Source organism: Salmo trutta, chromosome 4 (genome assembly GCF_901001165.1).
Source record: "Salmo trutta chromosome 4, fSalTru1.1, whole genome shotgun sequence".
Taxonomy (NCBI): domain Eukaryota; kingdom Metazoa; phylum Chordata; class Actinopteri; order Salmoniformes; family Salmonidae; genus Salmo; species Salmo trutta.
In genome coordinates, this window is record NC_042960.1 from 66,370,725 (window position 1) to 66,398,269 (window position 27,545).

Sequence of the window (27,545 nt, forward strand, 5' to 3'; positions counted from 1 at the left end):
CCACTACCCACTAGACACTACCCACTAAACACTAGACACTACCCACTAGACACTACCCACTAGACACTAGACACTACCCACTAGACACTACCCACTAGACACTACCCACAAGACACTACCCACTAGACACTAGACACTACCCACTAGACACTACCCACTAGACACTACCCACTAGACACTAGACACTAGACACTACCCACTAGACACTAGACACTAGACACTACCCACTAGACACTAGACACTACCCACTAGACACTACCCACTAGACACTACCCACTAGACACTACCCACTACCCACAACACACTACCCACTAGACACTACCCACTAGACACTACCCACTATACACTACCCACAACACACTACCCACTAGACACTACCCACTAGACACTACCCACTAGACACTACCCACTAGACACTAGACACTACCCACTAGACACTACCCACTAGACACTACCCACTAGACACTACCCACTAGACACTAGACACTACCCACTAGACACTAGACACTACCCACTAAACACTAGACACTACCCACTAGACACTACCCACTAGACACTACCCACTACCCACAACACACTACCCACTAGACACTACCCACAACACACTACCCACAACACACTACCCACTAGACACTACCCACTAGACACTAGACACTACCCACTAGACACTACCCCACTAGACACTACCCACTACCCACAACACACTACCCACTAGACACTACCCACTACCCACAACACACTACCCACTAGACACTACCCACTACCACAACACACTACCCACTACCCACAACACACTACCCACTAGACACTACCCACTACCCACAACACACTACCCACTAGACACTCGACACTACCCACTAGACACTACCCACTAGACACTACCCACTACCCACAACACACTACCCACTAGACACTACCCACTACCCACAACACACTACCCACTAGACACTACACACTACCCACAACACACTACCCACAACACACTAACCACTAACCACTAGACACTACCCACTAGACACTCGACACTACCTAAGTGTCTGGGTTTATCTGATGGAAAAGAAGCTTCTGTGTCAAAGGTATGTGAATGAATGGCTGCCATAAAGACTCTAAAGGTCGAAGCGATATCATTGTTTTCCTCTGTTTTTCTGCGTACTGAGAGACTGCTGAGACACCCTCAGAGTTAAACATAGAAAGGTGATTTATTTACTGTCTGAGCAGGACACCTCTGTTCTTGTTAACTGACATTTACACACACACACACACACACACACACACACACACACACACACACACACACACACGCACACGCACGCACACGCACGCACACTGAGTACCTGTTTGTCCATGTGATGATTCATTTTTGAAAATGTTAAAACATTTGTCGTGTGTGTGTGTGTGTGTGTGTGTGTGTGTGTGTGTGTTTGAATGCTCCTGTCCCTGACTTTGTGCTCATGCTTTCAGAGGAAAACTCAGAAGGAACTGAGGAAAAGTTGGGCCAGATGGACAGCCTGTTTCCGGGGACAACCAATCAATGATGTCAGGTTAGTTAGGTCTGTCTCCAGGGCCAACCCATCAGGTGATGTTAGATTAGTTAGGTCTGTCTCCAGGGCCAACCCATCAGTGATGTTAGATTAGTTAGGTCTGTCTCCAGGGCCAACCCATCAGTGATGTTAGGTCTGTCTCCAGGGCCAACACATCAGTGATGTTAGATTAGTTAGGTCTGTCTCCAGGGCCAACCCATCAGTGATGTTAGGTCTGTCTCCAGGGCCAACCCATCAGTGATGTTAGATTAGTTAGGTCTGTCTCCAGGGCCAACCCATCAGTGATGTTAGGTCTGTCTCCAGGGCCAACCCATCAGTGATGTTAGGTTAGTTAGGTCTGTCTCCAGGGCCAACCCATCAGTGATGTTAGGTCTGTCTCCAGGGCCAACCCATCAGTGATGTTAGATTAGTTAGGTCTGTCTCCAGGGCCAACCCATCAGTGATGTTAGGTCTGTCTCCAGGGCCAACACATCAGTGATGTTAGATTAGTTAGGTCTGTCTCCAGGGCCAACCCATCAGTGATGTTAGGTCTGTCTCCAGGGCCAACCCATCAGTGATGTTAGATTAGTTAGGTCTGTCTCCAGGGCCAACCCATCAGTGATGTTAGGTCTGTCTCCAGGGCCAACCCATCAGTGATGTTAGGTTAGTTAGGTCTGTCTCCAGGGCCAACCCATCAGTATTGTTAGATTAGTTAGGTCTGTCTCCAGGGCCAACCCATCAGTGATGTTAGGTCTGTCTCCAGGGCCAACCCATCAGTGATGTTAGGTTAGTTAGGTCTGTCTCCAGGGCCAACCCATCAGAGATGTTAGGTTAGTTAGGTCTGTCTCCAGGGCCAACCCATCAGTGATGTTAGGTCTGTCTCCAGGGCCAACCCATCAGTGATGTTAGATTAGTTAGGTCTGTCTCCAGGGCCAACCCATCAGAGATGTTAGGTTAGTTAGGTCTGTCTCCAGGGCCAACCCATCAGTGATGTTAGATTAGTTAGGTCTGTCTCCAGGGCCAACCCATCAGTGATGTTAGATTAGTTAGGTCTGTCTCCAGGGCCAACCCATCAGTGATGTTAGATTAGTTAGGTCTGTCTCCAGGGCCAACCCATCAGTGATGTTAGGTTAGTTAGGTCTGTCTCCAGGGCCAACCCATCAGTGATGTTAGGTCTGTCTCCAGGGCCAACCCATCAGTGATGTTAGGTTAGTTAGGTCTGTCTCCAGGGCCAACCCATCAGTGATGTTAGGTCTGTCTCCAGGGCCAACCCATCAGTGATGTTAGATTAGTTAGGTCTGTCTCCAGGGCCAACCCATCAGTGATGTTAGGTCTGTCTCCAGGGCCAACCCATCAGTGATGTTAGATTAGTTAGGTCTGTCTCCAGGGCCAACCCATCAGTGATGTTAGATTAGTTAGGTCTGTCTCCAGGGCCAACCCATCAGTGATGTTAGGTTAGTTAGGTCTGTTTCCAAGGCCAACCCATCAGTGATGTTAGGTTAGTTAGGTCTGTCTCCAGGGCCAACCCATCAGTGATGTTAGATTAGTTAGGTCTGTCTCCAGGGCCAACCCATCAGTGATGTTAGGTTAGTTAGGTCTGTCTCCAGGGCCAACCCATCAGTGATGTTAGGTCTGTCTCCAGGGCCAACCCATCAGTGATGTTAGGTTAGTTAGGTCTGTCTCCAGGGCCAACCCATCAGAGATGTTAGGTTAGTTAGGTCTGTCTCCAGGGCCAACCCATCAGTGATGTTAGGTCTGTCTCCAGGGCCAACCCATCAGTGATGTTAGATTAGTTAGGTCTGTCTCCAGGGCCAACCCATCAGTGATGTTAGATTAGTTAGGTCTGTCTCCAGGGCCAACCCATCAGTGATGTTAGGTTAGTTAGGTCTGTCTCCAGGGCCAACCCATCAGTGATGTTAGGTCTGTCTCCAGGGCCAACCCATCAGTGATGTTAGGTTAGTTAGGTCTGTCTCCAGGGCCAACCCATCAGTGATGTTAGATTAGTTAGGTCTGTCTCCAGGGCCAACCCATCAGTGATGTTAGGTCTGTCTCCAGGGCCAACCCATCAGTGATGTTAGGTTAGTTAGGTCTGTCTCCAGGTCCAACCCATCAGTGATGTTAGGTCTGTCTCCAGGGCCAACCCATCAGTGATGCTAGATTAGTTAGGTCTGTCTCCAGGGCCAACCCATCAGTGATGTTAGGTTAGGTTAGTTTCAATTGAATTTACCACAGGTGGACTCCAGTCAAGTTGTAGAAAAATCTCAAGGATGATCAATGGAAACAGGAGGCACCTGAGCTCAATTTCAAGTCTCATTGCAAAGGGTCTGAATACTTATGTAAATAAGGTATTTCTGATTTTAGTTTTTAGTACATTTGCAAAAAGATTCAATAATCCTGTTTTTGCTTTGTCATTATGTGGTATTCTGTGTAGATTGATGAGGAGAAAAAACAACAATTTAATCAATTTTAGAATAAGGCTGTAATGTAACAAAATGTGGAAAAAGTTAAGGGGTCTGAATACTTTCCGAATGCACTGTATACCCCTTTACCTGGACCTGTGTTTTTAGAGAAACAATGTTCTATTCAAGGCTCTACTTCAATCGTGTTGCATGTGTCACTCAGGAACAACACCTGTCTGTCTTTATCTCGACACCTGTCTGTCTTTATCTCGACACCTGTCTGTCTTTATCTCGACACCTGTCTGTCTTTATCTCGCCCCTGTCAGGAACTACTTTGGAGAGAAGGTGGCTCTGTACTACCTGTGGCTGGGCTGGTACACCCTTCTGTTGCTCCCTGCTTCTCTGTTAGGGGTCGTTGTCTTCCTCTACGCGCTGGCTTTCTACAACACCTCGCCACTTATGTGAGTGTGTGTGTGTGTGTTCTCTGTGTGTAATATTACTATGTAATAACCTGTATGTAGGCATCCATCTGGTTAATAATGTTTTTCTTGTAGAAAGGAGGTGTGTGAGTCTAACACGATCATGTGTCCGCTGTGTGACAAGAGATGCAAAGTGTGGCTACTCAGCGATACCTGCCTCTACGCCAAGGTACTCACTCACTCACTCGCTCGCTCACTCACTCACTCACTCACTCACTCACTCACTCACTCACTCACTCACTCACTCACTCACTCACTCACTCGCTCACTCGCTCGCTCTCTCGCTCACTTACTCACGTGCTCACTCACTCACTCACTCGCTCACTCGCTCGCTCACGCGCTCACTCACTCACTCGCTCACTCGCTCACTCACTCGCTCACTCACACGCTCAGTCACGCGCTCACTCACGTGCTCACTCACTCATTAGTAAAAAATATATATTTTCTTCGAAAAACAATAAAACTCGACAAGTATCAATACAAAAGCATTTGCCTCCAGAACAGCCTGAATTGTTCAGCACATGGATTATTTTATTTATGAGGGTTGGGGGGGTGCAATTATTCCCAAATTTAGTGATATTCAATTGGTAGTTATGATCTTGTCTCAACGCTGCGAAGGTTGATACATGTGTCCTCCGAAACACGCCAGGCCGTGCTGCTTCTTAACATACTGCTCGCTTAACGCCGAAGCCAGCAGCACCAATGTGTCGGATGAACCCCCCTTTCGACTGACAACAGACGTCAGCTTGCAGGCGCCCCGCCCGCCACTAGGAGTCGCTATGGAATCGAACCCCAGGCTGTAGTGAAGCCTCAGCACTGTAATGCAGTGCCTTAGACTACTGACCCACTCGGGAGCCTTCACAGCAAGGATTCTGCAAGGTGTCGGAAACGTTCCACAGGGATGTTGGTTCATGCTGACGAGATGACATCACACATTTGCTGCAGATTGGACGGTGGTACATTCACGCTGACAACAGCCCGTTCCAGCTCATCCCAATGATACTCTATTGGGTTTGGTCAGCAACAATGTTCAGATACACTGTGGCGTTCAATCGTTACTTATCTGGTATCAAGGGACCTAACGTTTTCCAGGAAAACATTCCCACACCATTACACCACCACCACCACTACCAGCCTGTACCGTTGACACCAGGCAGGACGGATTCATGGACTCATGCTGCTTATGCCAAATCCTGACTCTGCCATCAGCATGACGTAACAGGAACTGGTATCTGTCGGTCCAGGCAATGTTTTTCCACTCCTCATTTGTCCAGTGTTGGTGATGGCGTGCCCACTGGAGCCACTTCTTCTTGTTTTTAGCTGATAGGAGTGGAACCTGGTGTGGTCGTCTGCTGTAATAACCATCCGTGACAAAGATTGACAAGTTGTGCGTTCCGAGATGCCGTTTTGCACACCACTGTTGTACTGTGCCGTTATTTGTCTGTTTGTGGCCCGTCTGTTAGCTTGCATGATTCCTGCCATTCTCCTTCCACCTCTCTTCAACGAGCTGTTTTCACCCACAGGACTGGTGCTGATTGGATGTTATTTTTTGTTTGTTGTACCATTCTCGGTAAACCCTAGACATTGTCGTGCGTGAAAAGCCCAGGAGGGCAGCAGTTTCTGAGATACTGATACTGATGATCAGACAACGCTCAAAGTTGCTTAGGTCACTAGTTTTGCCCATTCTAACGTGCAATACAACAGTAACTGAATGCTTCGATGCCTGTCTGCCTGCTTTATATACAGTAGCAAGCCACGGCCACGTGGCTCACTGTCTGTAAGATCGATCCATTTTACAGGAGCTAGAGCAATGTTGAAATGTTGCAAAAACATACAAAGAAAAATGTAAAAACTCAACTGAAAGATGTTGACAGGGTTGATCTGAAACTAAGTGGTTTTAGCACAGTGGATAAAGGGAATCATTTCTATGGTTACACAATACATCAGGCTGTGAACTAACAGGCAGACTACTGCATTATACTATTACTACTACTGTAGTATACTATTACTACAACTGTAGTATACTATTACTACTACTGCAGTATACTATTACTACTACTGCGTTATACTATTACTACTACTGTAGTATACTATTACTACTACTGCGTTATACTATTACTACTACTGCATTATACTATTACTACTACTGTAGTATACTATTACTACTACTGCAGTATACTATTACTACTACTGCGTTATACTATTACTACTACTGTAGTATACTATTACTACTACTGCAGTATACTATTACTACTACTGCAGTATACTATTACTACTACTGCGTTATACTATTACTACTACTGCAGTATAGTATTACTACTACTGCATTGTACTATTACTACTACTACCACTGCAGTATAGTATTACTACTACTGCATTATACTATTACTACTACTGCAGTATACTATTTCTACTGCTGCAGTATTGTATGACTACTACTGCATTATACTATTACTACTACTACCACTGCAGTATAGTATTACTACTACTGCATTATACTATTACTACTACTGCAGTATACTATTACTACTACTGCAGTATACTATTTCTACTGCTGCAGTATTGTATGACTACTACTGCATTATACTACTACTACTACTGTGTTATACTATTACAACTAGATTTTCCCAATGGTGTCCTCGTGTAGGCCATACTTTTCCGAAATGACTTTTCTCAGGCCTTTCAGAGTTGGGGTGTTGAGCATGAGCTCATCGAACACCTCCTCAGACTCTGTTCTCACATACAGGAGTACTCTCTGTTGCTCCTCCCATCTGGCCTGCTTGCTTGGTGGTGGGCTACCACCACTCTGGTCCACTATCAGGGTACAGTGTCTTCAGAGAGGTCCTTTCAATCTCCTCCATTGTTGTGGTGGGCGGGGGTTGCAAGGCCGCAGGGCTGCATCTCTGGGATGAAGAGGACAGGGTTGGGGGCGTGGTCATCCAGGGTCTTGAGAAGGTGCTGTCATGGAGCTGGTGACGTGGTCCTCCAGGGTCTTGAGAAGGTGCTGTCATGGAGCTGGTGACGTGGTCCTCCAGGGTCTTGAGAAGGTACTGTCATGGAGCTGGTGACGTGGTCCTCCAGGGTCTTGAGAAGGTGCTGTCATGGAGCTGGTGACGTGGTCCTCCAGGGTCTTGAGAAGGTACTGTCATGGAGCTGGTGACGTGGTCCTCCAGGGTCTTGAGAAGGTACTGTCATGGAGCTGGTGTCGTGCCCCTCCTCTTGGCCCTCCTCTTGCTCCTCCTCTTGCCCGTCTTCCCTCATCTTCCTCTCTGCAACCTTATCACAGAAAATGTTGACCTCGCAGGCCGCTCTGTGGATGAGGCTTGGTGCTGAAATTGTAGGTGTTGATCTGTAGGTTGAGAGGAGAAGTCTGTGCTCAGACAGTTGATGCCAATGTACATCGTTACTTCCTCATTAGGGTTCCAAATGAAGGACAGAGCATTGAAGGCCACTTCTTCCACATGGAAGATGCCACCGAAGACCTCTTTGTAGTCGGTGATGTCAATGACCCTTTGCGTAACGGTCAGCTGGCGTGCGTGCCAGTAATTCCAGCACCTCAGCTGGATCTCTTAACTCTTGTCGTTCTCAAACACTGCCATGACCACTGTCTTGACTTGGTTGGAGGACAGGCTAGCAGAGCTTGCCACCCCTGGAGGGAAATGGGGTAGAACTGGCCATTTCTTGAGGTAAAACATGAGCAGCTCAGATGACTTGTGCTGGGTGGCTTCAGGGCCTCCCAGATTTAACTGGTAATCATTCCTTTATCTCTTTGGAGGGGAGTTTGTGTAGGAGTCAAAGTACACTAGGCTGGACTGCTCGGCACAGGGATCGCTTTAGGGTAGAGTCTGCTCAGTGGTAGAGCCTCAGGAAGCCTGTCTCTGTGGACCACTTCTGGGAGAGCAGGGAGTGGAAGATGTTGTTTTTCGTAGTTGTCCGCACTGGATGTGAAGGGGAAGAGAGTTTTGGGGGACAGAGGGGGGAGATGGGCAACAGCTTGATGATCATGTCTAGCGCCTCCTGGGGGTGGCTGGAGGAATGTTCTCAGACAGCAGCTTTATGATGTCGAAGGGCGTCTCCAGGGAGACCAGCCCAAGGGAGGTGCCATTCTGTCCTCTGTAATGACTTGTAAATACTGCTGCCTCGCATGCATGCAACGATTTTCTGTTCTTTGGGTGTCTTGCACTGCTATGGAGATAGCGGTAAGGTTGTCCTCAGTGTTGGGTCTGGATTTGGTGAGTTGGTTGTCTGGGTAAGGTCGCCCTCAGTGTTGGGTCTGGGTTTGGTGGGTCTGGGTTTGGTGAGTAGGTTGTCTGGGTAAGGTTGTCCTCAGTGTTGGGTCTGGGTTTGGTGAGTAGGTTGTCTGGGTAAGGTCGTCCTCAGTGTTGGGTCTGGGTTTGGTGAGTTGGTTGTCTGGGTAAGGTCGTCCTCAGTGTTGGGTCTGGGTTTGGTGAGTAGGTTGTCTGGGTAAGGTCATCCTCAGTGTTGGGTCTGGGTTTGGTGGGTCTGGGTTTGGTGAGTAGGTTGTCTGGGTAAGGTCGTCCTCAGTGTTGGGTCTGGATTTGGTGGGTCTGGGTTTGATGAGTAGGTTGTCTGGGTAAGGTCATCCTCAGTGTTGGGTCTGGATTTGGTTAGTTGGTTGTCTGTGTAAGGTCATCCTCAGTGTCGGTCTGGGTTTGATGAGTAGGTTGTCTGTGTAGGCCCTGGACTCCATGATGTAGTTACTGTAGCGCTAGTAGTTGAAGTACTCGTTCTTAAGTACCAATCCCAGAGTCACAATTTATTTCACTCCTTTCCAAGACAGCAAAGCTTAGGTTCCTTTGGGTAAAGTGTCCTACTAGTGTGTGTGTGTGAGTGTGTGTGTAGAGTCAGTCTTAGCAGGGAGAAGAAGCAGACGTCCTGCTCAGTGAGCCTGTTCGATTCCTGTCCTCGCCGGCACCCCACATTTATTTTCTGCCGACATTTTCTGCCGACAGGTAGATTCCTGATTGGCCAAGGGCTCTAGAAACAGGTGCCTGATAGAACAGGTGTAGAGGTTAACTGTGTCAGTGTTGGTGAGAAACCACATGTGACTGGTGGGTACCTAACATGACAATCCTGGGCAGTGTTTCACGCAAGAAATTGGTTTCTGCAAGGTGTGAAAGGCTACTTGTTTTGAGTGAGAAACCAAAGATATTTTGCAGGCTTTAAAATGGTAGTATAATTATTTTGTCTCTCTGGGTCTACAGCGTTGAGAAAATTAAATTGGTGGTTTTCGTGCCCTTATTTGCTGGGATCAGTGTTTGCAATTGTTGTTGGCAAAACTATTTGATGAGAGCTGTAGCTGAAGACTTTGCATAGGTTTTGATATGGAATTATCCACATGAATCACAGAATAAAGATTATAATATATGGTCTCTATAAAGAAACAAATACCATATGAATTATTTCAATTTTAGATACCTGTAGATTACAATTTGTAAGTCGCTCTGGATAAGAGCGTCTGCTAAATGACTTAAATGTAAATGTCAATTTTAATTTCTTTAATGAGCATGAGTTAATTTCTCCAATAGTTTTCAAAAAGCATTTGCCGTTTAATGTTTTAAGAAGTAAATGGTTTGGATTTTACATTTCAATATAGGTAAAACAGCGAGAATTCACAATTCTCAAAGTGCAATACATCTTTAAATATTTAATATGAAATATGTTTTATGTTATTGTATTTCTTTCAAATTATATTTGTCACATGCCCCGAATACAACAGGTGTAGACCTTACAGTGAAATGCTTACTGACAAGCCCTTAACCAGTAATTCTTCAAGTTTTAAGAAAAAAAAGTGTTAAGAAAAAAATGGAAAATAAAACTAACAAATAATTTAACAGCAGCGGTAAAATAACAGAGGTTGTTGTCTTGGCACCACACGGCCGGGTCTCTGACCTCCTCCCTATAGGTTGTCTCGTTGTTTTCGGTGATCAGGCCTACCACTGTTGTGTCATCAGCAAACTTAATGATGGTGTTGGAGTCGTGCCTGGCCATGCAGTCATGAGTGAACAGGGAGTACAGGAGGAGACTGAACACGCACCCCTGAGGGGCCCCTGTGTTGAGGATCAGCATGGCGGATGTGTTGTTACCTACCCTTACCACCTGGGGGTGGCCCGTCAGGAAGTTGCAGGATTCAGTTGCAGAGGGAGGTGTTTAGTCCAAGGGTCCTTAGCTTATTGATGAGTTTTGAGGGCATTATGGTGTTGAACACTGAGCTGTAGTCAATGAATAGAATTCACACATAGGTGTTCCTTTTGTGCAGGTGGGAAAGGGCAGTGTGGAGAGCAATAGAGATTGCATCATCTGTGGATCTGTTGGGGCGGTATGCAAATTGGAGTGGGTCTATTTTTTTTTTTTTAAAGCTTATTACCATGTGATTACAGAGGAAACTACATGTCAGGTTCATGTGAAAAGGATTATCCCATTCAGCTGAAACCACAATATTTAAATACAGTAACCTCCAAAGTTATTGCCACCCTTGACAAAGATGAGCAAAAATGAAAAATAAATACTACAAATACTGAGCTATATTGTATGCTCCAAAAATGTTCAAGATTATACTATTTTGTGCTAATACAATTGCTCAGGGAAAGATATTTTGTTAAACAAGTAATAAAAACAACTTCTCAAAGGGATAGTTTAAAAAAATGATTGATACTCCTGTTTTCAATACTTGCAAGGATAACAACATTGAGCTTTTTTTCTATATTTTTTTTAATGAGATTGGAGATGTGACGACCCTCCCACTCTGTCTGCCGTATTTTTTTCTTTCACATTATCAGGGATCTTAGACCTTCATACATCATCTTTCCAGAGGCTGGATACCCTTCAGTTTGTGCTTATGGACTGACTGCCCTTTTCAATTCAAACCCCCATGTTTTCAATGGGGTTCAAGTCTGAAGACTGAGATGCCCATTGCAAAATGTTCTTTATAGATTTTGATGTGTGCTTGGGGGCTATTGTCTTGCTGGAAGATCCACTTGCGGCCAAAATATTCAGCCTACTGGAAGAGGCAAGCAGGTTTTTTAGCTAAAATGTCCTTATGCTTGGTAGAGTTCATGATGACGTTGACCAGTGGAAGCAAAAAAAAAAAAGACCCATTAAATCAAATATCCACCACCATATTTTGACAGTAGGTATGAGGTTATTTTATGTCTATGCATCCTTCTTTCGACACCAAACTCACAACTGGTGTGCGTGTGTGTACACTACAAAAACATGTGTTGTGGAACTGGTTTCTAACAAGTGTAGTCTCTTTCTCTACAGGTCAGCATCCTATTTGACAACGAGGGGACAGTTATGTTTGCTATGTTCATGGCAGTATGGAGTGAGTCTATATATATATATGGTATTACCTTAAATATATGTCTACTATGTTCATGGCATTATGGGGTGGGTCCTATATACTCCAGTAGTTCTCTAAAGATATGTTATGTTTTCAGTGCTGAGAAAGCTACAGATGTAGGATCTCAATTTGACCTGTATTGTTGCAACTAAATAATCTTGCAGCAAAAAGATTTTCACGTTCAGTCGATAATGTTGCTTGATCTGCGTTTGGGTCAAAATGAAGTTACATGAAAAGTGGAATACTGTTAATATAACCATGTGTTAGTGTGGGTTTTCATTGAAGCTCATCTGCATTTCTCATCTGAAAATTCCCAGCAACAAATTAAGATCCTACACCTGTACTAATAGGAATCATTGGTTACCAGTTTGTTTCTGCTCTCTTGCTAACTCCTGGAATTTTCTTGACGTTTGGTGTGACAATGAGTGACAAGGTGTTGGCCAGATAGCAGACACAGATCTGGAACCAGGCTAGGATGTTTCTATCAATGTCTTTAAAACATCTCCCATGTTGTTGTTTTTATGTTATTATCGGGTAGTCTTAAAGATATGTTATTATGGGGTAGTCTTGCATACGGTAGTACCTTACAGATATGTTATTATGGGGTAGTCTTGCATACGGTAGTACCTTACAGATATGTTATGGTTTTAGCGCTGAGATACAGTACTGCTGTTGTTGTTTCTCCAGCCACCTTGTTCCTGGAGTTCTGGAAACGACACAGAGCCTCCTATACATGTGAATGGAAGGTGTTCGACTGGTGTGAGGAGGAGGTATGGTCCCACTAAAAACATTATTTTTGGTCAACATTTGTTTTCTGATCTTTTAAAAAATATATTTAAAAAAAATAGGTAGAGCTATCTGTATATGTATATGTCCCGACCGAACCCCTTGGAATAGGGCCCTGTGAAACTGGTGGGAATGTTGTCGAGCGAGTGTTATAATAGCCCTATGTTCCTCTATCTGTAGGAGGAGCTGATCCTGGAGATAGTGAACAATGCAGAATGTGCGCCGAAGGAACACAAGCACTCCTACCTACGCAGCACCCTGGTCCTAATCCTGGTCACTCTTATAGTGAGTGCCTATTTTACAAATGGCTTGTTTGAAACCAGTTTGAAAGGCACATCTGGCCCACAACGCATGGTCTAAAGAGGAATCTGGCTTAATCTCAAGACAGTTCCGTACAGGGAGAGTTCTGAGCAGTATCAAGACAGCTCCATATAAGGACAGTTCTGAGCAGTATCGGGACAGCTCCGTACAGGGACAGTTCTGAGCAGTATCGGGACAGCTCCATATAGGGACAGTTCTGAGCAGTATCAAGACAGCTCCATGTAAGGACAGTTCTGAGCAGTATCAAGACAGCTCCATATAAGGACAGTTCTGAGCAGTATCAAGACAGCTCCATATAAGGACAGTTCTGAGCAGTATCAAGACAGCTCCATATAAGGACAGTTCTGAGCAGTATCGGGACAGTTCTGAGCAGTATCAAGACAGCTCCATGTAGGGACAGTTCTGAGCAGTATTCGGACAGCTCCATATAGGGACAGTTCTGAGCAGTATCAAGACAGCTCCATATAGGGACAGTTCTGAGCAGTATCAAGACAGCTCCATATAAGGACAGTTCTGAGCAGTATCGAGACAGCTCCGTACAGGGACAGTTCTGAGCAGTATCGAGACAGCTCCATGTAGGGACAGTTCTGAGCAGTATCAAGACAGCTCCATATAAGGACAGTTCTGAGCAGTATCGAGACAGCTCCATATAGGGACAGTTCTGAGCAGTATCAAGACAGCTCCATGTAGGGACAGTTCTGAGCAGTATCAAGACAGCTCCGTACAGGGACAGTTCTGAGCAGTATCAAGACAGCTCCATATAAGGACAGTTCTGAGCAGTATCAAGACAGCTCCATGTAAGGACAGTTCTGAGCAGTATCAAGACAGCTCCATGTAAGGACAGTTCTGAGCAGTATCAAGACAGCTCCATATAGGAACAGTTCTGAGCAGTATCAAGACAGATCCATATAAGGAGAGTTCTGAGCAGTATCAAGACAGCTCCATATAAGGACAGTTCTGAGCAGTATCAAGACAGCTCCATATAAGGACAGTTCTGAGCAGTATCAAGACAGCTCCATATAAGGACAGTTCTGAGCAGTATCAAGACAGCTCCATATAAGGACAGTTCTGAGCAGCATCAAGACAGCTCCGTACAGGGACAGTTCTGAGCAGTATCGGGACAGCTCCATATAGGGACAGTTCTGAGCAGTATCGAGACAGCTCCGTACAGGGACAGTTTTGAGCAGTATCGAGACAGCTCCATATAAGGACAGTTCTGAGCAGTATCGGGACAGTTCTGAGCAGTATCGAGACAGCTCCGTACAGGGACAGTTCTGAGCAGTATCGGGACAGCTCCATATAGGGACAGTTCTGAGCAGTATCGAGACAGCTCCGTACAGGGACAGTTCTGAGCAGTATCGAGACAGCTCCGTACAGGGACAGTTCTGAGCAGTATCGGGACAGCTCCATATAGGGACAGTTCTGAGCAGTATCGAGACAGCTCCGTACAGGGACAGTTCTGAGCAGTATCGAGACAGCTCCGTACAGGGACAGTTCTGAGCAGTATCGAGACAGCTCCGTACAGGGACAGTTCTGAGCAGTATCGAGACAGCGCCGTACAGGGACAGTTCTGAGCAGTATCGAGACAGCTCCGTACAGGGACAGTTCTGAGCAGTATCGAGACAGCTCCGTACAGGGACAGTTCTGAGCAGTATCGAGACAGCTCCGTACAGGGACAGTTCTGAGCAGTATCGAGACAGCTCCGTACAGGGACAGTTCTGAGCAGTATCAAGACAGCTCCATATAAGGACAGTTCTGAGCAGTATCGAGACAGCTCCGTACAGGTACAGTTCTGAGCAGTATCGGGACAGCTCCATATAGGGACAGTTCTGAGCAGTATCGAGACAGCTCCGTACAGGGACAGTTCTGAGCAGTATCGAGACAGCTCCGTACAGGGACAGTTCTGAGCAGTATTTCCTAAAGAGAATGTCTTTATAGCTGCTGCTGATCATCGGCCTGGCCCATGCCCTGGTGGTGTTCCGGGTGGTTGCCACGGTGATGTTGGCTGAAGGATCATGGGAGTTCCTGAGTGACCACTCCAACACGGCCGCTGTGATACTAGGAGCAGTGCTACACTACTTCACCATCACCATTATGACACGGGTACACACTGTGTGTGTGTGTGTGTGTGTGTGTGTGTGTGTGTGTGTGTGTGTGTGTGTGTGTGTGTGTGTGTACAGATTGATCAGTTGAGTGTGGCCCATGGCTATTTCCCTGTCTGTAATCCTGCTAGTAATTTGACCATTTACCCTTTACCGTTTATCTGACTGTGATCTTCTATCTTTGTAGGTCAACAGGATTGTGTCGCTGAAACTCTGTGATATAGGTTGGTGACATTTTACATGATTCCAAGTACTTTTCAGTTCGCGGGGAGTTGTTTTGGTGATATTTGCGTGCAAAAAATGCTTGATTTGCTGCGGCAATTCGGATATTCGGATATTTTGCATGGCAATATGCAAGGATTTTGTCCAATTTGTTGCGAAAATGCGCTGACGGAGGGAAAAGGTTTGTTGACGTGTGGCTTGATTGAACCATATTATGCGGAAATAGTTCCGTGATTTGTCAAATTTGCAAGCCTCGCATAATATGTGGGGAATTGTTGGTTTTGCAAAACATTTTGTGATCACAGAATCGCAAGAATCCTGGAGGGACTGGATTTTCATAGTTACTTTGTAGACTGTCATCATGTAGTGTAGTTATGATTTACAAGGGTTCACATTTGGTTTGTCTTTCAGAGGAGAATCAGTCATTTGCTGCCTCTGAGAGAAGCTTCACCGTCAAGATGTTCACCTTCCAGTTCTTCACCCTCTTCTCCTCTCTCTTCTACGTTGCCTTCTTCCTGGGCAGGTGAGATCTCCACAGTCTATTCGTCTGGTATGATGAAGAGTGTTTGTGAACTTAGAGAAGAGAAAGAAACAGCCTGAGAGGTTTGAGTTCCATTACATTGTTTGTGGAGCGTCCTAAAGATCGACAGCGTGCTGGAGTTTCTTCCTTTTTGTTGATCAGATTTCTCTCCCCGAGCAGCTGAATAAATCATAGGTGTGCATATAACACTTTGTCAATGAAGTTAAGAGTAGTAACATGTTTGTTGAAGTGAAGAGTAGTGATATGTTGGTTGAAGCTAAGAGTAGTGATATGTTGGTTGAAGCTAAGAGTAGTGATATGTTGGTTGAAGCTAAGAGTAGTGATATGTTGGTTGAAGCTAAGAGTAGTGATATGTTGGTTGAAGCCAGGAGTAGTGATATGTTGGTTGAAGCCAGGAGTAGTGATATGTTGGTTGCTCTTCTCAGGATAAATGGACACCCCGGTGGCTACGTGCGGATAGCAGGGAAGTGGAGGCTGGAGGAGGTGAGGAATCCAGGAACATTTCTAACAATTTGATTATCCTTCACAAATACTGTTGAAATGGGAGTTAGAAAATTACCTGATCCTAACTAAATGCTGTATGTTCTTCCCTGTGTCGTCCCTGTGTCGTCCCCGTGTCGTCCCCGTGTCTTCCCCGTGTCGTCCCTGTGTCGTCCCCGTGTCGTCCCCGTGCCGTCCCCGTGTCGTCCCCGTGCAGTGCCACCCCAGTGGCTGCCTCACAGACCTTTTCATCCAGATGGCCATCATTATGGTTCTGAAACAAACCATCAGCAACGTCTTTGAGTTCGGTGGTCCGTAAGTCTACATCAACACAACAACACATCAGCACATCAGCACATCAGCACATCAACACATCAACACAACAACACATCAACACAACAACACAACAACACATCAACACATCAACACAACAACACATCAACACAACAACACATCAGCACATCAACACCTCAACACATCAACACAACAAACCAAATACACATCAACACATCAACACATCAGCACAACAACACATCAACACAACAACACATCAGCACATCAACACCTCAACACAAGAACACAACAACACAACAACACATCAACACAACAACACATCAACACAACAACACATCAACACAACAACACAACAACACATCAACACAACAACACATCAGCACAACACAACAACACATCAACACAACAACACAACCGCACAACACATCAACACATCAACACATCAACACAACAACACATCAACACAACAACACATCAACACATCAAATACATCAACACATCAATACATCAACACATCAACACATCAAATACATCAACACATCAACACATCAAGTACATTGCTGCAGTGTATGTTGATGAGAGAAAGTTGATTTACATTTCTTATTGTTATGGACAGATTTGGGTTAGACATGAATGAAACAGGTGAAACAAAAAGTTAGTGCTAGGACCAAGGATCTAAAGGCTGCCTCCGAGAGCAATGTGTGCTCAGGGGTTGGCAGACCTCCCACTAAACCAGACCATGACCCTGTATAGAATGGTCTGTCCATTTGAGTGCTCAGGTCTATCATTCAGAGCTGTTTCCTGTCTCTGTGTACAGCTGGTTCAACAGGTGGCTAAAGAGGCGGAGGACTAAGAAGCTACAGAGGAAGTGTCCCCACTGTTACAAGAAGGAAGACCAACAGACCAATCGGTGGCAAGAGCTGTGTGAGATCTGCAAGCTCAGTGATTGGCTAAGAAACTACCGTCTCAACGACGTGAACTCTTTCAGCCTCTTCAATGAGTTCCTGGAGATGGGTACGTCACAGATGACCAGGGCAAGGGGTCAGGGTTCAGCCTATTGAGAGGTTATGTTCTAATATCCACACTAGTATAACATATATAATGATATACCATTTAGCAGACTCTTTTATCCAAAGATGCATACATTGCATACATTGTTCGTATGGGTGGTCCCGGGAATCGAACCCACCAACCTGGCGTCGCCATGCTCTCTACCAAATGACCTTAACAGGACCACTCAGAATACATGTGTCGGAGAGTGGAAGTTCCACCCAAACCGGTCAACACAACACACTCAAGTAGCACCATCAATACTCACTGATGCAGAAAAGCCAAGGTATTTCACTTTAAAGTCAGTAGGGATGCCTTCTGCTACACATGCCCAATACATTGCCTCGTTGTAAGTGGTGCGTTAGTGGGAATATTGGAACAGAGGCCATATGCTTTGAGGGTACAAGTCATTGTAAGTGGTGCATTAGTGGGAATATTGGAACAGAGGCCATATGCTTTGAGGGTACAAGTCATTGTAAGTGGTGCATTAGTGTGAATATTCGAACAGAGGCCATATGCTTTGAGGGTACAAGTCATTGTAAGTGGTGCATTAGTGTGAATATTGGAACAGAGGCCATATGCTTTGAGGGTACAAGTCATTGAAGTCATAGTTAGTTTGAGACTAAATGTTATTGTTTTGTTCCCTCCTCAGTTCTCCAGTTCAGTTTCACCACCATCTTTGTGGCTGCGTTCCCCTTGGCTCCCCTGCTGGCCTTAATCAACAACATCATAGAGATACGCCTCGACGCCATCAAGATGGTCAGTTTGGAGCGCAGGATGGTACCCAAGAAGACCAACGACATCGGTGAGAAACAGAACGTTTATGAACGAAGTCTTCTCAGTGTACATCTGATAATCTGGTTAAATATAAACGAAGTCTTCACAGTGAACATCTGATAATCTGGTTAAATATAAACAAAGTCTTCACAGTGTACATCTGATAATCTGGTTAAATATAAACGAAGTCTTCACAGTGTACATCTGATAATCTGGTTAAATATAAATGAAGTCTTCACAGTGTACATCTGACAATCTGGTTAAATATAAACGAAGTCTTCACAGTGTACTGAACATCTGATAATCTGGTTAAATATAAACGAAGTCTTCTCAGTGTACATCTGACAATCTGGTTAAATATAAACGAAGTCTTCACAGTGTACTGAACATCTGATAATCTGGTTAAATATAAACGAAGTCTTCACAGTGTACATCTGATAATCTGGTTAAATATAAATGAAGTCTTCACAGTGTACATCTGACAATCTGGTTAAATATAAACGAAGTCTTCACAGTGTACTGAACATCTGATAATCTGGTTAAATATAAACGAAGTCTTCTCAGTGTACATCTGACAATCTGGTTAAATATAAATGAAGTCTTCACAGTGTACATCTGATAATCTGGTTAAATATAAACGAAGTCTTCACAGTGAACATCTGATAATCTGGTTAAATATAAACGAAGTCTTCACAGTGTACATCTGATAATCTGGTTAAATATAAACGAAGTCTTCACAGTGAACATCTGATAATCTGGTTAAATATAAACAAAGTCTTCACAGTGTACATCTGATAATCTGGTTAAATATAAACGAAGTCTTCTCAGTGTACATCTGACAATCTGGTTAAATATAAATGAAGTCTTCACAGTGTACATCTGATAATCTGGTTAAATATAAACGAAGTCTTCACAGTGAACATCTGATAATCTGGTTAAATATAAACGAAGTCTTCACAGTGTACTGAACATCTGATAATCTGGTTAAATATAAACGAAGTCTTCACAGTGTACTGAACATCTGATAATCTGGTTAAATATAAACGAAGTCTTCACAGTGTACTGAACATCTGACAATCTGGTTTAAAAAAATGTTTTTATGAGCATGTTATCAATTGCATATTTTTCTGTAATATGGAACGTTATAGCTATATAATACCATGACATGTATAGGTATACTATATAATTTCACTTTGCAATGTATGTATTGTCTTCTGTTGTCAGGTGTATGGACAGACGTGTTGGAGGCTATCGGTGTGTTGGCAGTCATAGCCAACGGCCTGGTTATTGGGATATCTTCAGATTTCATCCCCCGCCTTGTATACCGCTACAATTATGGACCGTGTGCCAATGGAACAGTCACGGATATGGAGTACGTCTGTCCATTCTGACTCGATGGTTGCAGCGGCAGGGTTAGGGCTCGATTCCATTTCAATTTAGGAAGTCATCTGAAATTCCAATTGACTGAATTTAAATGGGATTGATCCTAACCCTGGTGTGTAGATAATTTCCATTATTACCACATACGTCGGTAACCATTCCTAGTGGCGCAGCGGTCTAAGGCACTGCATCTCAGTACTAGAGGTGTCACTACAGACAAATCCAGGCTGAATCACTGGATTGGCCCAGGCTGGATTGGGAGTCCCACAGGGCGGCGCACAATTGGCCCAGCGTCGTCCGGGTTTGGCCTGGTGTAGGCCGTCATTGTAAATAAGAATTTGTTCTTATCTGACTTGCCTAGTTAAATAAAAATTGTTAAATGAATGTATAACGCTACATGTACTAACCTACTGAGCCATCGGTGGTTCCTGTTATGAATGGGGACGGGTTTATGTGTCACTGGCTATGTTCGTCCCAATTGGCACCCTATTCAATATATATATATATAGTGCACTTGGGACACGCATTCATTCAAAGACTCAATCATGGACACTTTTACTGACAGTTGTGTCTGCTTCGCGTGATGTATTGTTGTCTCTACCTTCTTGCCCTTTGTGTTGTTGTCTTGTGCCCGTGTTGTTATCATGTTGTGTTGCTACCATGTTGTTGTCATGTTGTGTTGCTACCATGTTGTGTTTCTACCATGTTGTTGTCATGTTTTGCTACTATGTTGTGTTGCTACCATGTTGTTGTCATGTTGTGTTGCTACCATGTTGTTGTCATGTTGTGTTGCTACCATGTTGTTGTCATGTTGTGTTGCTACCATGTTGTTGTCATGTTGTGTTGCTACCATGTTGTTATCATGTTGTGTTGCTACCATGTTGTGTTGCTACCATGTTGTTGTCATGCTGTGTTGCTACCATGTTGTTATCATGTTGTGTTGCTACCATGCTGTGTTTCTACCATGTTGTTGTCATGTTGTGTTGCTACCATGTTGTTGTCATGTTGTGTTGCTACCATGTTGTTGTCATGTTGTGTTGCTACCATGTTGTTGTCATGTTGTGTTGCTACCATGTTGTTATCATGTTGTGTTGCTACCATGTTGTGTTGCTACCATGTTGTTGTCATGTTGTGTTGCTACCATGCTGTGTTTCTACCATGTTGTTGTCATGTTGTGTTGCTACCATGTTGTTGTCATGTTGTGTTTCTACCATGTTGTGCTGCTACCATGTTGTGTTGTCACGTGTTGTTGCCTTGTTATGTTGTTGTTTTAGATCTCTCTCTATGTAGTGTTGTATCTCTTGTCGTGATGTGTGTTTTGTCCCTATATTTTTATTTTATTTTGTATTTTTAATCCCATCCCACGTCCCCGCAGGAGGACTTTTGCCTTTTGGTAGGCCGTAATTGTAAATAAGAATTTGTTCTTAACTGACATGCCTAGTTAAATAAAGGTGTACATGTTGCCAGTTGTGTGAGCCCTTCAGGCTACATGTTTGCTAATAGTCACAGTATTTCTTCCTGTATGTTCTCTTTGTCCTATAGTTGCATGGCCGGCTACATCAACAACAGCCTGTCCACAGTGTACATGAACGACCAGAGAATTTATAATGAGTTCTCACCGGACCAGATGGTGACGCCTAGTGGACAGAATGTCTCCTACTGCAGGTTCATACCCCTTACCAGCCCTTAATCAGCCTGAAATGATGTCCATGTTGTCCATTTTTAAAACAGGGATAGTCCAGAGGAAGTATCAGTATTATTTCTGGAATTGATTGAAACAAGGAAAGAAAAGAAACATGAATGAGTTGTGCCTTTATACTAGGAAATGAATGATCATTTTTTAAATAATTTATTTTTCAATCGTTTGCATATATTTAGTACTTGTCCTTGGTTCATTCCATTGATCCCCCCAAGGATTCTCCCCTTAGTCATTGATTTGATATTTTAATGTCTGCGTTTTCTCTCTCTGTCGCCAGTTATAAAGATTATAGAAGTAATGAAGACTACAGCTTGACTCCTCAGTTCTGGCTCATTTTAGCCGTGCGCTTTGCTTTTGTCATCCTATTTGAGGTAAGATAGAAATATTTATCTCAACTAATTTGTAGACCATTTCTTGTCTTGACTCAGTAAAATTGAGCGAAGTAACTTTGCCATTTATTTGATAGTTGATACGTAGACATTTGTAAAATCTATTATTTTCAATTGCGTATTATTAACTAAATATTTATGTTTTCTTCCATCCCTGTCCTCATAATCTCTGTGTGTACAGCATGTGGTGGTCATATGTAAGTTCGTCACAGCCTGGTTTGTTCCCAGCGTTCCCTTGGATGTCAAGAATCAAAGGCTCTTTGATAAACTCAGCAGGTTGAAGGAAGAGCTCAGGTAAGGTTTCAAAGGGAGGGGGAATATTACTGTAAACGTTCAAAGTTTACCAGTAAACTACCATAATTATGGTATCTTTCAAGGATTTTATGTAATCTATCACAAGACATCCTTTTGAGTACTTCAGATTATCACAGGTGTCTGTAATTGTCTCTGGCCCTCTGTGTTGCCTTATCACATGTAAAATATATAAAATAATTTAATAAGATGATCTTAAAATAAAAAATAGAATGACAAAGCTGTAAAACATTACCCTAAATATAATAACATTGTTGTTTTAATATGAGGGTTTCAGCATGAAACGTCCTTTATGTTTGTACACATTTATTTACCTGTCAATATGTATTTGCTGTCAATGTTTTGGTGTCGAACTGGTTGTGAAAAAAGTGAATAGTTGGAAGAGTTTCAAGGTGAATTGAAAATAATGCCATTGTTGATTATACGTAGTTTTTTATTTTTATAAAATAGGCTATTTTCTCTCCAACCATATGGTCTATCTACTACAAACTCATGGACAATATGGACACAGATATAAAACAAAAATGAATAGCATATTTTAATACATTTTCTAAAAGTTATTTAAATGACCAAAGTTACGATAGATTGACATATATTTTCTGTTAATTATCAAAATGACAGAAGATTCCGGTAACTTTGGTAAATTACCTGTAGCTTTGGAGCCCTAAACTCAGGTAATCTGATACTGTAGACATATAGCCATATGTGGTAAAAAAAAATAACCTGCAAGGTCAGTAAATAGAAATTTTAATGTATTTAGAGTTTTAAATTGTTATACTAAGGAATTATATATCTATTTGTGCCTATATAGAGCATTTTAATACACTATGTATACCTTATGAGGCCTTATAAATGTGCTTATAATGCATTCTGAAGAGGATATATATATATAGGAAGTCTTACCCTATATAACCTTTTGTCAAATTCAGCATTATGTTATCGCTAAATGTCTATTTCCCTCCTATGTTGTTCAAAATGAAAGAATATGCTTGTGGTTCTTACAGCTCATCGGAGGTATGACGACATCGCCACAATGTTTGGAGCATTCTGATGTTGACATAGTGACGTCTGAAAAACACATGGACACAGTATCCATTCAGATGTGACTGATTACCAGCACTATGGAGGACATGTTTGTGTGTAGAGAGAGAGAGAGAGAGAGAGAAAGGGAGCGCTTATCGCCTGTGTTTTATTGGTTTGTATTTGTTGTTTTTGTGTCAGATGATGTCAGAGTGCTGGCCATGTGACTTCTGACCCTAGATATAGTTATTGTTTCTTATAAGAGAGAAAAATATAAAATATTGTCTTAATGTAAACAGACAACACTTCTAGATGTTATTATTTTTTTTGTATTTCATGAAGTTGCACTATTTTTTTTTTGTATTTTTGTTGTTGCTGTTAAATCATCTCGTTTACCATTCAGTACAGGCATGTTGTGGCATGGTATGCAACATAGTGGTATGTTATGTTATGCTTTAGTGAGATACTTATGTTTATCAACTGTGGACAGGAAATGTAATATATTATTTTAAGCACTGAGATATGATTCATGTTATGAGACATAACACGTTCACTTTAACTTAACAAAAGAGACACCGTTGTCATGACCTACAGGGTAGACTAGTGGTTAGAGCGTTGGGCCAGTAACTGAGAGGTTGCTAGATCAAATCGCTGAGCTGACAAGGTACAACAAATATGTCATTCTGCCCCTGAACAAGGCAGTTAACCCACTTGTTCCCCGGCTGTCATTGTAAATAACAATTTGTTCTTAACTGACTTGCCTAGTTAAATAATGGATAACATAAACATGTTAAATAAAACATCACTTTGTACCTGGATGGATGGGGGGGCTGAGTCATGTTAAGGACTGGAAACTCAGTCACATTACCTTTCTGTTTTATACAGTATATTCATCACTTCTGGTCAATGTAACTTGATAATTGTTCTAATTAAAAAGCCTGTTCAGACTCAGCGTTCATTACGAGGACTGTTGTAAAAGGTAAGCAGATGGCCCACAGTACTTCTGAAAGTTTACGCAAACAGGTGCAGGTTGACTTTTATTGTCAATTTTATTGTCAATCGGCTGATCCTAAAAAAATTATGAAAAAATGTTGTTGCTTTTTAGTCTTAATATAAGGTTAGGGTTAGTAATTAGGGTCAACATTGTGGTAAATGTTAGGGTTAAAGTTAGGTTTATGACTTTGTGTCTGTGCCAGCTAGTGACTACTCTGCAGAGCTGCCTCCAGAACAACATTCATGACAATAAATGCCAACCCTAAAAGGGGAGACGTCACGTGACAACACGTATAGGATCCGCAAGGAATTCTAGCAGCTGGACCGAAAGTCAAACGTTGGAGTTATTTCATTATAATTTCATTATTAATCCACTAGAGCCGGATGATATATGATTTCATCCTAACGCGTGCCTTGTTACAGAAAGCACGGAATGAGAAGAAAAGAGAACACTGACTAAGTCAACATTCTGGCACATACCCAGACAGCACACATACAGTACCCAGACAGCACACATACAGTACCCCCAGACAGCACACATACAGTACCCAGACAGCACACATACAGTACCCAGACAGTACACATACAGTACCCAGACAGTACACATACATCTCCCAGACAGTACACATACAGTACCCAGACAGCACACATACAGTACCCAGACAGCACACATACAGTACCCAGACAGCACACATACAGTACCCAGACAGCACACATACAGTACCCCCAGACAGCACACATACAGTGTCACGGTTGTCGTTGGGAAAGGAGGACCAAAATGCAGCAGGATTGTGGATGCTCATCTTGACGTTTTATTTACTCCAAATATGAACACCAAAATAACAAACAACGAACTCACGATCAACACAACAGTCTTGTAAGGCTTACTCACGCTAACCAAGAAACAGGCAAAACAAGAAACAATCTCCCACAAATTACAAACACAAACACCCCCTAATATATAGGACTCTCAATCAAAGGCAAATAGACAACACCTGCCTTCAATTGAGAGTCCCCGCCCCAATTAACTAAACATAGAACCAGACTCACTAGATTAAACATAGAAATACATGAATATAAAACAGTGCCCAAAACCCCCGGAATACATAAATCAAATGCCCTACTAAATAAAACACCAACCCAGAACCACATAAAACAAATACCCTCTGCCACGTCCTGACCAAACTACAATAACAATTAACCCTTATACTGGTCAGGACGTGACAGTACCCCCCCTAAAGGTGCAGACCCCGGACGCACCTCATAAATAAACAAAAACCCAAAACAACCAAAAAAATCCCCCTAAACTAAAGGGAGGGAAGGGAGGGTGGCTGCCGTCACCGACGGCACTGGTGCTACACCCCCCCTCCCCAACCCACCTATACAGGTGGTGGTTCAGGCTCCGGCCTACTGTCCTCCAGAATGCCGACAGACTTAATCCGATTCGGGCCGTAGGCAGACCTCTTCCACTCCACACTATAGGCAGACTCAATCATCATACAGTTCATCATAATTCCTTTTAAATTGTCATGCTTACTCAGTTCAGGGTTGCTGCTAGACTCCCTTGGTTTCGGGTCATCGGCAGACTCTGGGCAGACGGGCCACTCTGGCAGCTCCGGGCAGTCGGGCCACTCTGGCAGCTCCGGGCAGTCGGGCCACTCTGGCAGCTCCGGACTGAGCCGACGCACTGGAAGCCTGGTGCGTGGTGCTGGTACTGGGGGTATCAGCCTGGGAACACGCACCTCCAGGCTAGTGCGGGGAGCGGGAACAGGACGAGTCGGACTGGGCTGACGCACTGGAAGCCTGGTGCATGGTGCTGGTACTGGGGGTATCAGCCTGGGAACACGCACCTCCAGGCTAGTGCGGGGAGCGGGAACAGGACGAGTCGGACTGGGTTGACGCACTGGAAGCCTGGTGCGTGGTGCTGGACGTGCCAGACTGGGAAACCGCACCTCCAGGCTAGTGCGTGGAGCGGGAACAGGATATATTGGACCGTGGAGGCTTACTGGCGGTCTCGAGCTCAAACTTGGCATCGCCTTTTCTGGCTGGATGCCCACTACCCCTGGTAAATGCGGGGCACTGGTATAGTGTGTACCGGCCTAAAAATACTTGGCCTCGCCATAGTACCCATTACCCCGAAGCACAAGGCCTGTCCATTAACTGGTTTCCCAGAAAAGGTACGGGGATTTGGCCTGGGGCTCCAAACTTGCCCCGCCAAACTACCCATATGCCCCCCCAAAAACATTATTGGGGCTGCCTCTCGGGCTTAAATCGGCAGTCGTGTTCCTCGGTAGCGTTCCCGGTCTTTGCTCCACTTTTTCCATGGGCCCTCTCCGGCCATAACCTGTTCCCATGTCCATTTCTCTCGTTGCTCCAACTCGAATTCCCTCTGCTCCTTCCAGTCCACCTGTCGCTCCTTCCTCTGCTGCTTGGTCCTTTTGTGGTGGGAGATTCTGTCACGGTTGTCGTTGGGAAAGGAGGACCAAAATGCAGCAGGATTGTGGATGCTCATCTTGATGTTTTATTTACTCCAAATATGAACACCAAAATAACAAACAACGAACTCACGATCAACACAACAGTCTTGTAAGGCTTACTCACGCTAAACAAGAAACAGGCAAAACAAGAAACAATCTCCCACAAATTACAAACACCCCCTAATATATAGGACTCTCAATCAAAGGCAAATAGACAACACCTGCCTTCAATTGAGAGTCCCCACCCCAATTAACTAAACATAGAACCAGACTCACTAGATTAAACATAGAAATACATGAATATAAAACAGTGCCCAAAACCCCCGGAATACATAAATCAAATGCCCTACTAAATAAAACACCACCCCGAACCACATAAAACAAATACCCTCTGCCACGTCCTGACCAAACTACAATAACAATTAACCCTTATACTGGTCAGGACGTGACATACAGTACCCAGACAGCACACATACAGTACCCAGACAGTACACATACAGTACCCAGACAGCACACATACAGTACCCAGACAGCACACATACAGTACCCAGACAGCACACATACAGTACCCAGACAGTACACATACAGTACCCAGACAGTACACATACAGTACCCAGACAGCACACATACAGTACCCAGACAGCACACATACAGTACCCAGACAGTACACATACAGTACCCAGACAGCACACATACAGTACCCAGACAGTACTGTACAGGTAGAGGAGGAAAAGGACGTAGTCGGCGAGCCAAGACGTAAATTGGTTGAGATGAGGATGACAGCAGCGAGCTAGCGGTGGCTTTTATTTCAACATGTCACAAATAAACCATCTTGTACATGATTTGATTTGCCCTAAGTGTCTCAAATCAAATCAAAGTGTATTTGTCACGTGCGCCGAATACAACAGGTGTAGACCTTACAGTGAAATGCTTACTTACAG

At 43.9% G+C, this 27,545-nt stretch overlaps 1 protein-coding gene across 1 annotated transcript in view; it reads left to right on the forward strand.

Moving 5' to 3' along the window:
* LOC115192913 (anoctamin-9) overlaps positions 1 to 24,079 on the forward strand; it is a 37,231-nt gene extending 13,152 nt beyond the window's left edge. Inside the window, exons 7-24 of the mRNA XM_029751862.1 lie at positions 1,462 to 1,541; positions 4,246 to 4,380; positions 4,474 to 4,567; positions 11,683 to 11,743; positions 12,449 to 12,531; positions 12,728 to 12,832; positions 14,807 to 14,971; positions 15,158 to 15,194; positions 15,604 to 15,715; positions 16,159 to 16,216; positions 16,431 to 16,528; positions 17,325 to 17,521; positions 18,210 to 18,362; positions 19,559 to 19,706; positions 21,257 to 21,379; positions 21,691 to 21,784; positions 21,984 to 22,096; positions 23,119 to 24,079. Coding sequence (XP_029607722.1) covers positions 1,462 to 1,541; positions 4,246 to 4,380; positions 4,474 to 4,567; positions 11,683 to 11,743; positions 12,449 to 12,531; positions 12,728 to 12,832; positions 14,807 to 14,971; positions 15,158 to 15,194; positions 15,604 to 15,715; positions 16,159 to 16,216; positions 16,431 to 16,528; positions 17,325 to 17,521; positions 18,210 to 18,362; positions 19,559 to 19,706; positions 21,257 to 21,379; positions 21,691 to 21,784; positions 21,984 to 22,096; positions 23,119 to 23,134 — 1,872 coding nt within the window. The 3' untranslated portion in view covers positions 23,135 to 24,079. The remainder of the gene's footprint in view (positions 1 to 1,461; positions 1,542 to 4,245; positions 4,381 to 4,473; positions 4,568 to 11,682; positions 11,744 to 12,448; positions 12,532 to 12,727; positions 12,833 to 14,806; positions 14,972 to 15,157; positions 15,195 to 15,603; positions 15,716 to 16,158; positions 16,217 to 16,430; positions 16,529 to 17,324; positions 17,522 to 18,209; positions 18,363 to 19,558; positions 19,707 to 21,256; positions 21,380 to 21,690; positions 21,785 to 21,983; positions 22,097 to 23,118) is intronic.
* The last annotated feature ends 3,466 nt before the right edge of the window (positions 24,080 to 27,545 follow it).